The sequence below is a fragment of the Arachis hypogaea genome, chromosome 3 (assembly GCF_003086295.3).
Source record: "Arachis hypogaea cultivar Tifrunner chromosome 3, arahy.Tifrunner.gnm2.J5K5, whole genome shotgun sequence".
Classification (NCBI taxonomy): Eukaryota; Viridiplantae; Streptophyta; class Magnoliopsida; order Fabales; family Fabaceae; genus Arachis; species Arachis hypogaea.
The window spans coordinates 112,625,556-112,637,970 of NC_092038.1; the positions used below are offsets into that span (position 1 = coordinate 112,625,556).

General features: G+C 30.2%; 2 protein-coding genes across 3 annotated transcripts; one reads left to right on the forward strand and one right to left on the reverse strand.

Annotated features, from left to right (window-relative positions):
- Nucleotides 1–10: 10 nt before the first annotated feature.
- LOC112790928 (uncharacterized) lies at nucleotides 11–2,323 on the reverse strand. Of its 2 annotated transcripts, none has more exons than XM_025833557.3 (2): nucleotides 1,969–2,323; nucleotides 11–1,151 (listed from the first exon to the last, which is right to left on the reverse strand). In XM_025833557.3, the coding sequence occupies exon 2, from the start codon at nucleotides 1,139–1,141 to the stop codon at nucleotides 170–172; it is 972 nt and encodes a 323-aa protein (XP_025689342.1). In that variant the 5' UTR covers nucleotides 1,142–1,151; nucleotides 1,969–2,323; the 3' UTR covers nucleotides 11–169. The 2 variants fall into 2 exon arrangements, with proteins under 2 accessions (XP_025689342.1, XP_025689341.1); XM_025833556.2 differs by having other exon boundaries at nucleotides 1,946–2,297.
- Nucleotides 2,324–7,518: 5,195 nt separating this feature from the next.
- LOC112790930 (LIM domain-containing protein WLIM2b) lies at nucleotides 7,519–9,832 on the forward strand. Its single transcript, XM_025833558.3, has 5 exons — nucleotides 7,519–7,760; nucleotides 7,842–7,944; nucleotides 8,030–8,055; nucleotides 9,154–9,246; nucleotides 9,340–9,832. The coding sequence occupies exons 1-5, from the start codon at nucleotides 7,626–7,628 to the stop codon at nucleotides 9,646–9,648; spliced, it is 666 nt and encodes a 221-aa protein (XP_025689343.1). The 5' UTR covers nucleotides 7,519–7,625; the 3' UTR covers nucleotides 9,649–9,832.
- The last annotated feature ends 2,583 nt before the right edge of the window (nucleotides 9,833–12,415 follow it).

Consider the following 12,415-nt stretch of genomic DNA (forward strand, 5'->3'; position numbering starts at 1 on the left):
ATTAGATCAATTGAATTCTAATTGTTCTTATTTAATAACAAAGAAAATAAGACACTTTTTTTTAATTGTAAAATTCGCAAAAGTGACCTAACTTTCAATAAGTAAGAAAGCCAAAAAAACTCTACCATACTAGCCAGTAACCAAATTAACATCATCAAAATAGACAACGTCAACATACAAATTCAGTCAGGTTTGTCCAATCCGAATGCTCACTTTGTTGATTCATCCAATTCTCAAACTCACCAAAGTCACTAGCCCATGCCTCAGCCTCAGCCTCAGCAAATTGACTTTCCCAATCCAAAGCCTCACTAACTTGATTTGTGGAATTTACTTTATCAATTGTCTTCTCAGTAAAAATCAAACGGACTTCTTCATCTTTCTTGATAGTAGTAGTGTCCTCCATCACATTTGTGTCATAATGAACCATAGGCTCTGGCTCCTTCACTTTTGTTGAGTTTACTAAAGCACCGTTTTGTATAATACTATACACAGAATCTTCAAACTGATTAGCACAATTCACCAGTCCATAATTACTTCCCATCAATTCCATAGGATTTGGACTAAGGAGACCCATTTGGGAACTAGAACCCATATCATAACTAAGTGGCATCATAGATTGAATCTGACAGTTGTACCGATCAACATTGTGTCCAAAATTGAAGTTACTTTCAACTTTTTGACTATTTTTAAGCATGTTAACCCTTTCAGCACACGCACCAATCTTGTTATCCAATATACCAATGAACATCCTCAGTTGTTCCAGATCTAAGCTCTGGATATTCAAGTCAGAAGTGGGATACTTGACGCTGTAGATACATTTTCGCACTTTCCAAGTTTCGGCTTCAACCGAGGTCTTCTTGTGCTCAAAGAAATCTTGGAGATCAAAGATCTTAGGAGGCCTCGCATTCTTTTGAGCTTCATACTTTTTAATTAAGGACCTGACTTTGTTAGAATCTTTTGGCCAAAGCATTGGTGCAGCGTTGCTACCTTCTTCATAAACTATCAAACATGCTTCGGATCCTTTGCATTTGTCAGAAAATTTCTTCATTTTGCTCTCTAGTCCCTTGATTCTTGTCTTGAATCTGCCTTTTCGATTTTTCTCAGTTGAGAGGCACTTCAATTCTGTTTTTGCACGGCCCATGTAACTAAATCTGCATCATGATTTTTTTTCACAAAAAAAAAGAAGACTAAGAATTGGATGGAAAATAAGAAACTAAATTGAAATTGTTGTAGAGCAAATAATACATAAAAACAAAATCTTGTGTCCCAAAATTGTGGTATAGTGTTCAATTCCAATCTTGTGTCTAGTTAAATCAAAACGAGGAATTCTTAAGAAATTGAGTGAAAATAAGCAATCTTTATAAGAAACAACATTGTCATTAACATACCCGTCAAAAATGGCATCTACAAAATTTTATCCTCAAAAAAAAAGAAATAATAGAAAACAAAAGAAAAACTCAGGAAGAAGGAACAATATCAAAGTAGAGGAGACTGTTTGAATCCTATTTTTTCCGATACATATTCTAACAACAACAACATAAACATAAACATAGTAATAAAAGAATTTGAAGGGTTTTATGCAAGTGAGTTTTCACCACTTCTTAATCACGTCAAGAACCAAAGGATCTTAAAGAATTAAGCTCTATGAATGTGCTTCAATTTCTTTAATGCGTGTCCCTAAATTCTTAAAACAAGAGTGATGGTTCCATGTATATATAAGTTTGGACATCTCTAAAGTAATAAATATCTAACGGTTATTTTTGTTATACTGTTTTACAATAATATTTGAGAAATAATAAAAATCACTTGTCCAAAATTATTTTATTTAATATTTATTAATTATTATTAGAATAATTATATAATTTTAAATTTTAAAAATTAATATTTACTTATTGAATTAAAATTAAGATATAAAAATGAATAAAATGTAGTTGAAGCTCCGAACAGAGGAAAAATAGCTGGGCGAACTTGTGGAAATTGAAACTCCCCCCAAAATTGGCATCTTCCTATGGCGAGCCTTGCATGAGCGCCTTCTGGTGATGGAGCTTCTTCACCGGCGTCTGCCAGGAAAATCAGAGACTTGGCCAAGGTGTAGCGCTGCCGCGGAATCTCTTGTGTTCATGCAAAGCAAGTATGGCTGAGAAGTCCGTAATGAAACCATTTTTGAACAAAGAATCAGCCCCCTCAGGTGAAGTTGATGAAGCTGCGACAAGACTCTTGCGGTCCACGTTCCCAATTCTTGATTTAGGGATTTCTTTCTCACTTACAACATATTACGTTTTCTTGCTCACTGTTTTGAGCCTTGGAATTTCTCTTTCATTATGGTCTCATTTGGACATTTTTTTTTTCAAATTAAATTGAATAATGATATTATCTTTAGAAAAAAAAATGTACTTGATATCAAAAACATATATATATATATGAAAATATATTTCATGAAATTATATTACTCATAATTTTTATAATATTATTTTATTTAATATTATTTTGGATTATAAATTTTTTTTTTAGGATTCGATTGTTAGTTATAGTTAGTTTTTTATTTAATTTATCCCTTTTAAGGGAATTAATAATTTATGTTGTAACAAAATTACAATAACAAATATAATATATAATAATTATAATTACAAATTTTAACGGAATTAAACAAATAATAAAAAAATTTTGTACACAACAAAAATAAAGACGACAAAAAATAGAAGATAACAATTCATATAAGAAAAAAACAAAGAAAAATTTATAAAAATAAATTATATACACAAAAAATGTGAGTACTAAAGATATTATAAAGAAGAAAATAAAGATTAGAGTTAATAAGAATGAAATAAATTCAATCAACTAATTTTCTGAACACAAAAAATAAAAGTGATAGCTTCACATAAACATAAATTTAGGATGTAAAATTACATTTTGTGTTGAGAGGAAAAGAAGGAACCAAATACAAAAAGAAAGCATTCAAAAAGTTTAAGCACATTTTAATTAAATATTCTCTTCATCTTATTGTATGCCTGATGAGGATCTCTTTTGAATTGAATTAAGACAGTCATCGCTAGATTGAAAGTGAATTATTCCTCATGACACTTATAGTGTGGCACTATCTGAATAAAGGATGTTAATTTTGACCGATGAAGACCTCTCTTCATACTAATCTCGTGTAGAGAATTTTTACGGAATTGAATTAAGAAAAGTATTGTACAATAAAGAGTGAATTATTGTTGATAACATGTATGATAGCAGTAGGGATGGCAAAAATCCCCAGCGGGGCGGATATCCGCGGGGATTTACCCGTCACGGGGCGGATATGGGGACGATTTTGTACCCGCGGGGACGGGGGACGGGGCCCCGTATATTAAACGGGGCGGGGGCGGGGATAGAGGTCCCCGCCCCGTGGAGACCCGTTTAAACTCCGTTTATGTAAAAAGACTAGAATACCCCATTTGTGTGTACTATGATTTTGTTAAGCATTTGTTATAATTATTGAATTAAGTTAAATATAATTTATATGATTATAATTAAGCATTTGTTATCATTTTCATTATCTTTGTTTGCTTTTTCTATTATAATTACTGTGATTTGGATAAACATTTGTTATAATTATTCTAAAATTTTTATTATTTTACTGATTTTGAATTTTTGGTTAAGCATTTGAGTGCTATACATGTAATTCATAATATTGAAGTAGATATTGATGTAAGTAAAATACTAAATTATATACAATACACTATTTTTTAAATTTTTTTCTAATTTTTTTCAATTTTTATTATTTTTTTATAAAAATCCGCGGATATCCGCGGAGACCCGGGTCCCCGGCGGATATGGGGCCCCCGTTACCCGTCACGGGGATGGGGCGGGGACGGGGACGAATAATGGAGGCGGGGGCGGGGGGCGGGGGGCATGTCCCCGCCCCCATGGGGACCCGTTGCCATCCCTAGATAGCAGACATGAACATTACATAAACGATATACGTGCATACGCAAAATCTATGTTAGATAGTTTGATAATCTGATAAGCAATGATGTGGTACAAACCCTGTAAATTTAATTTCTATTAATGTGCTCCTTTACATTACCTTATATTTCTCGTTTGCTTCGTTAAAATGCTTAGTAGTGTACCATCTAAATTCTTTGACCCTGCATCTGTGTAGCAAATTGCGTTGAGCCCAACTTTTTACTACAAGTCAACTCTAGACTAGATTGAGGCTATGTTCATGCCAAAGGTGGGCATAATCCTCTCTTATGCTTTCTATGGCATCAGTTGTGTTGTGATAAAAAAATTTAACTCACTGCGGGTTCTATTTATGTATAAATATTTATGTTCCCCTCCACATTAGACGTCATTGGTATTTGCTGATTATGGACATGTGAGAATAGAAATTGGTTTACCTGGATTCATTAAAGTGCACAGTGATTGAAAGGCCAGAGTAGACCAAATACTCGAAGTTGTAAGTGTGTACCAATTTCCTACTCATCCTAAATCCGTATTATTTAGTAATATGTTTCTAACGATTACATTGTATGGGATGGTTCGGATCCATTTCATTGAATACCTCGAGTCGAGTGACATGGACTTCTATGCATATAAGACTTGCGTTCTGAAGAGGGTCTCAAAATTTAGACTCCATGAACCTCCCATTCTAAGCAGGCGGACGACTCATACGTTATTAGAATTTAACGAGTTTTTGTATTTCTCGCTTCTTGTACTCTAGTCATAATCTCTCGTTTATCTTTGCAGTTTGGACTGTGGTGTTTAAATAGCACAGTGGATGATCTAATACGATCTTTGGACATCCTAGGACCTGGAGGTAAGAAACTAAAATCCTTTTTGTTTAACTTGTATAGTTTAAGAAACTGATTTATTGGAACTTGTGCATTATTTCTTGCCACAAGAGATCAAGGACGCAACTAGGATATAACAGCTGTTGTTCTTGTTATGAGTGAGCATAATCCAATTTTAGAAGAGGTTCAAGAAAGAGTCGTCAGATATTGGGACAAGAACAGGTAAATCCATGGCTCCGTTTGTTTTGTGTATTCTTTAATATATAGACATAGAGATATAGACATTGAAGACACAGACACAACAAGACACAAATTTTTTAAACTTGTTTGGTATACAAATATAAATCAAAAGACACAAAGCACAATCTTGTTAAATTTCAATATTACCCTTTATATCAGTATCACGGCCTAGAAAGCACCGATACGACACGCGATACAGACACGACACGACACGGATACACCGACACGTTTTTTTTTATAAAAAATTGGATACGACACGTTTAGGATACGTTGTGAATTAAAATTTAAATAATATGTTAAATTAATAAAATATCATATTGTAAATATAAAAGTAAATATAATTGTATAAAAAAGTCTTAAAATTATGCAATTATTAAAAAAATAAAAAATTTTAATCTACTCTTGTCATCTCGCTAACAGAAAATGTATCAATTTCTTCTCCTCCAAGACCATCATCTGCAAACACCACAGCTTCCATCATCTGCAAACACCACGCACCACACAATGTAGTTCTTCAGTTTGTCTTCAATCTCTGTATCTTATATTCTTCTTCTTCTTCTTTAATATAACGCAGAGAACCAAGAACGGCTAAACTAGTGAGTAAGTAAGCTACCAAAGACAAACGGTAAATAGATTTAGATTTTGATTTATTAATTATTTTATTTTTAAATTTAAATTTTGATTTGTTTTAATTTTAGAATATTTTAAAATTAGAAAGAAAAAATTAGTTAATCGGGCCATAAAATCACAAAATCAATTGAAAATTTACAGTCCAGCAAAAAAATCCGTCTCATGAACATCTGAATCGGGTCGGACTCGTTCGGATTCGTGACCGCTCCACCAAAATTTTGCACCGCAAAAAGACACGCCGCTGATACGCTCGTTTGAAGTATCCACCGTGTGTCGGCGTCGGATTTGTGTCCGACACCGATACGCCGGAACCATGAGAGAATCCGTGCTTCATAGATCACGGCTACACAACCACTATCTCAACCAAACTACTACCATTAACAATCAACTACCATCTCAAAAAAAAAAACTACCAATAACAATCTAAAACTAAATAGCAAATTTAATCCAACAAATATCAACAAAAAAAATTCAATCTAACAAAATTAATACAAAATTTAACAAAAATTCAAACAAATAAAAAATTAAATTATACAAAAAAATAGTGCCAAAAGGGAGAATAGATATGGAACATGGTAATAGATCTAGAAACACAGTGCACAGAAGAATGGATAACGGATCTGAAAAGATGGTGAAAGACGAAAGAACAGTTATCAACGAGAAGTGAAGCAGAGACAACAACTATAAAAAGTAAATGTGGCAGCAACAAAGAGACAATCGTGAAAAGACAAAAAGAAGTGAGGGAGGAGAAAAAGGAGGAAGGGATAGGGTGGTAACGGTGGTCTGGGTGGAAGAAAGGGAGGAGAGGCGGTGGAAGGAAAGGAGGAAGAGAGGCTGCAGCGATTTGGGTGGAAGGAAAGGAGGAAGAGATACGGAGGCAGACTAGTGGTACGACGGGAGGAGATGCGACTGTGGTTAGAGTGACAAGAAGAGAAGATAAGAGGTTAAACTCTTTATATTTTGGAAGTGGAAGAGAAAATGGATGAAAGGATACTGAGGAAGGAGAAGAATTTGAAGGGTAATTATGAAAATTAAATGTTAAAAATAGTGTGTTTATGTCTCAAGTTTAGTGTTCCACCCTCTCTGCTATACATAAATTTTGTGTCTTTGTGTACCTTTGTGACTTCCCGTGTCTATCAGAATTTTGTGTTTTACTAACCAAACGAAAAACGCGTGCTTTCGTATCTATGTCTTGGGAAGACACATCCACTAAATGCCATATGAATGAGGGACTTATATATCCAATTTTTAAAGAGATTAAAACTTAAAAGTATTTTTAAATCGTTAAAAATAAAAATATTTACAAAATAAAAAATTAAACATCTATTTATATATATATATATATATATATATATATTTAGTTTTAGTTCAGTAATTTTTTTATGCGACACATTCTACTACATCAATATTTTATATAATACATTATTAGTATTTTGTTATGTATGTTAGTATTTAACCTGTGATATAAATATTTAAAGGAGACTAAAATTAACATTAAAATCAACAAACTAACAATAGACTAAAATAGAGATTTATAAAATTTTACTAAATCAAATTTTATTTTTTTACAAAAGACCAAAACTAAAAGAATTGATATTTCTTTGAAACCAAAATTTAATTAGGTGTAATAGAAGTAGGATAAGACTTGGTCAAAGATTATCGTCCTCTCATGCCGTTTTAGATTGAAGGCTATATAATATTAGGCAAATGATATATCTGTGTGCACATTTGCAATATTACTTGTCCAAATGTTAAAAACAGAATTCACCATCTCCATCCATTCAATCCTTTTCAAGAAATAGAATATCCATCTATCTTTTCTGATCGTTAAGTGCTTTAATTAATTTGATATAAATAAATCACAACACCACTTGCATTCTTCCTAGCTTTGCAACATCTCAAGCTAGCACTTACAAATTATATTTAATTTGTTCTTCCATTTCTTGGCTAGCACCAGCACCATATATAAAAGAAAAAGAAATGGCATTCAGCGGGACACAACAGAAATGTAAGGCTTGTGACAAAGTTGTTCATTTCGTTGAATCCCAATCTGCAGATGGCGCTATTTATCACAAGAACTGCTTCAGATGCAGCCACTGCAATGGCCGTCTCGCGGTACGTGTCCCCTCGTCATCACCTTATTATATATTTTCCATGCGTGAAAATGTTATATGTATATATATGTCATTATTGTAGATAAGCAACTACTCATCGATTGAGGGAGTTTTATATTGCAAGCCTCACTTTGAGCAACTTTTTAAGGAAAATGGTGCTACCTTGATGAGGAGATCGCTGTCATGTAAGATAGATCCCTGTCCTAATCAACGAGATTTCACAATTTTACATAATGCTAACCAAAGTTTGTGTTTCATTTTCATATAAAGCTGGAAAGCAACAACAGCCTGATGTGGTACGTTTACTACTAATTACTAAATATAAATTAAAAATAAATTAAATATCACACAAATTTATGATAGCTGATTTTAATATAAATATAATATAAAGAAAATTTCACTCTTTTCTTCTTATTAATGCTAAAATGATAAAGTCTTTCCTTATATTTGTAAAATATACACTCCCTTCTTTTATAACTTAAAAAAAATTCTCTTTAATTTATTTTAAATTTTTTATGTTAACTAATACTAACTTTACCCATCTTTAAATAAAAAATAAATTATTTTTTATAAAATACTCTTTAATAAAAATTTTATTTTTTGTGATTAAATTTTATTTACCAAAATATTCTTTAATAAATTATTTTTTATTGATTGAATTATATTTTTACCAAAATATTTTTTTAAAAATTTTTTATTGATTAAATTATTTTTTTAAGATACCTTTCAATAATTTATTAATTATTAAATTGTAATTTTGCCAAAATTTTTGTTAACAATTATTTTTTTACTTTACAATTAATATATATTATTTTAACGTTAAATTAAAAAAAATCTTAGCATTGTTATATATAACAATAAATATTAATAAATAATTTATTTCATAGAATTATTGAAAATTATCAACAATTTTATCAAAACTTAAAAATAAGTTGAGATGGATAAATTCAAAATTTAAAAAATTAATATCTCATTCCTTCACATTTTTATAAAACAAGTTTTTTAATAATTAAAAATTTATTGAAGAGTATCTTAAAAAATAATTTAATCATTAATTTTTTTTAAATATTTTTATAAAAATACAATTCAATCAATAAAAAGATAATTTGTTAAAGGATATTTTGATAAACAAAATTTTATTACCAAAATAAAATTTGTGCTAAAGAATATTTTTATAAAAAAAATTATTTTTTTTTTAAAAATAGATACAATTATTAGTAGTTAACACAAAAAAATTTTAAATGAATTAAAAAAAATTAAAAAATAAAAAAAAGTGTATATTTTGCAAATAAAAGAAAAGAAAATATCATTTTAACATCTCTCTTAGGAGAGAATTAAATTTTTTAATAAATATAAATATTTAGAATTACCTTGTTTCCAATTGTTTTATATAGCCCAAGAAACAACCAAGCAGACTGGCCTCCTTCTTCTCTGGGACTCAGGATAAATGTTCAGTTTGTAAGAAAACTGTCTATCCATTGGAAAAGGTTTGTGTAATTAATTCACAAGTAAATCAACATATAATCGATATTGAATTTGACAGCTTAGTAATTAATATGTATATATGATTTGTTAATTAGTTGACTGTGGAAGGGGAGTTTTTCCACAAATCATGCTTTAAGTGCACACATGGAGGGTGTTCCCTGAACCCTTCATCGTATGCAGCATTGGATGGATTCCTTTATTGCAAGCCACATTTCTCTCAGCTCTTCAAAGAGAAAGGTAGCTACACCCATCTCTCCAAGACAGCTTCCCTGAGGAAGCAGCAAGAAGAAGACAAGGCCGACAAAGCCGACACAACGGAAGACACAGACCCGGCCGCCGCACCCACATCGGCAGAGGCAGCAGCTGAAGCTGAGGATGCTCCCGTCACACCGCAAGATCAGTAACCATATAAATGCATCCATTGTATGCAACCACGCTTCATTGCCCGCCATTAATGTTTCTTCATGCCTCTCTAATTTTGATTCTACTTAAATTCTTTGTTCTTTTATTTCATTATTCAGTTTTGTGTTAACCACAGGCGCCTTAAACCCCAAAATTAATGAAATTATCAAAGGATTATTTTGAAAATGCTATTTATTTTGTCTAGATATATAAGCTTAGAATTTAATTACTATTAAAAAATTAATATAAGACAATTAAAAACAAAAATATTATGCTAACGGTTTCGCTAGATAGATAACAGATATAATATTTTAAGATAATTCTAAACATGCATAAAATAAATCGATAAAATATATAATGTCTTAAGATAACTTTTTAGTTTTTCGATCTTTCTACGAGATGGTTGTTTTATCCAAATTTATATTACCAAACTAAATCATTCTATAAGATTAATAATAAAGTAATATTAGAGACATAATCATTTAAAATTATTTTATTTAATTTAATATTTATAATTATATATAATATTTAAAAAGAATCGTCTTTGGTGACACGGATTTATGGGTGGCTAAAGTTAACTTTAGGGAATGTTTGTTTTGTCATACATATCCAGAGATAGATACAGCGGTACATGTCCATTATTTGGTTCATTAGACACAAATTTTTTATGGACACGGTGGTACACAGAAACACATAAAATATATCTTTAATGTCTTTCCTTTAATCTAAAACACTAAGACACAAATATTAAGACACAAACTTTTTCAATATTATCTCTTCTTTTTATCTTTAATTCCAATTTTATCCTTTTTCCGTTACCCTCTCAACTTCTTCTTTCTCTTTCTCTGATTCACCTCCTTCCATCGTACACTTTCATCTTCTTCTCCTACTCTTTTGTCATTCTACTATCGTCTCTCTCCATTACACTTCTTCGCTGCCGTCGCCGTCGCCACTACTGTCATCTCCTCCTTCACACATTGTCGTAACCACTGTTGCGTTCCTTTGTCACACCGCCTCCGCTATTGTTGTCTTCTCCTTCACGTATTGTTGCAGTTACTGTCGTTCTCCTCCTTTCTCGTTGTCATCGCCACTATCGTATCCCTTATTCATGCATTGCCACTGTTTTCTGTTTCACTGTCGTTGTCGAGGCTTCCTCCAATGTTTAATATTGAGGCACTTTTAAATCTAACTCGCACCTCTCTTTTCAGATCTACCTCCGTCTCTTTTTCACGCCTCTGCCTCTCTTCTACCATGTGGTCATCTATTTTATTCTGGTTCTATTCCTACTTTTTTTTCTTTTCAGTTCTTTGATTTTTTTTTTTGGTAATGAAAATAATTCTCTGTTTTTAATTTCAATTTCAATTTTTTTTATTTGTAACTATAACTAGATTGTGCTTTCTGTATGCAAGATGAGAAGAAGATAATTGAAAAAAAAGTTCTTTGTTTTTTTATTTTTTATTTTAATTTTGATTAATCTTGTTGTTAGAATGATTTTGTGTTAGTTTATTGATTTGTTGAATTGAATTTGTAATTATATTAAAAATTATTAATGGTGATAATTTGAGTTAACATAATAAAGATGATGGTGATAGAAATAGAGAAGTGATAATAGTAGTAGAATTAATAGTATCATTTTATTAGAATTCTAATTTGAACGCAGGTTAAATTCCAAATAAATTTAAAAATTTATGTCCCATTTATATCTATGTCTTATGTATTATCATTCACTAACTAAACTGAACCTTATTAACTAATCTAATTGTGAGTGACAGAACTAAACATTTTATACAAGGGAGACAAAATTAAATGTAAAATAAATTAAATATAATTAATAAAAATTAAAAATTATAATATATATATATATCAAATAAATAATTATATTATATAAAAATTATATTCAATAACATACTTTAATATTTTAGTATTTATAAACTTTTTTTGGTAATACTTCATACTATTATAAAATATTAGTTATTATATCTGAAGTAAATTTTAAAATATTTTTTTAATATATACTACAATAATATAATTTGATTTGTATTTTATTTTTATTTAAAATATCTTATTTTAATAATTTTTATATCTACAAAAACATATTTAGTAGTTATTGTGATATGAAGAAAAAAAATTTAAATTTTTTTTAAAAAAATACATAAGAAAACATGAAAGCATAACATTTTATTAACAATAAAAAATAATTTTAATTTATTTTGATCATCTTAATTTTTAAATAGGCTAATTTATTATTTTTATTTAGTCTATATTATTTATCATGAACTTATTATCTATTCATACATAATACAGTTATTCTATATATATATATTTATTATTATTATTATTATTATTATTATTATTATTATTATTATTATGATGATGATGATGATGATGATAAATACCACTAGAGAGTCAATTAGATATTTATACAATGTATACAATAGGCTATTTATTTAGGCCAATATGAATTAAAAATAAAAATTATCCACATTTACCCTAATTCCAAAAGTGCTGTTCATTTTTGAGATAACAATTCTCCCTTTTTTCACTGACGGTGTAATACCCTACCACATAGAGCTTTACACCTAGGATGTAAAACAGAGGTGGCGAGATATTACGACCTCTAAAATAAAATGTGTACATATAATAGCAGAAGGATTATAATATGCTAGGGGCTTTGAAGAATGGAGGAATAAAAATTGCGAAATAAAAAGCACAACGCTCCGGAAGAGGAATAACTTGCTTGTGAAGAAAACTATAACTATCAAACATAAG

Bases quoted from the DNA above. Each gene is read 5' to 3' on its own strand.
- LOC112790928 (XM_025833557.3), bottom strand. From the start codon at position 1,141: ATGGGCCGTGCAAAAACAGAATTGAAGTGCCTCTCAACTGAGAAAAAT.
- LOC112790930 (XM_025833558.3), top strand. From the start codon at position 7,626: ATGGCATTCAGCGGGACACAACAGAAATGTAAGGCTTGTGACAAAGTT. The intron at 7,761-7,841 runs GTACGTGTCCCC...TCATTATTGTAG, and splicing joins ACTGCAATGGCCGTCTCGCG to ATAAGCAACTACTCATCGAT. The intron at 8,056-9,153 runs GTACGTTTACTA...TGTTTTATATAG, and splicing joins AGCAACAACAGCCTGATGTG to CCCAAGAAACAACCAAGCAG.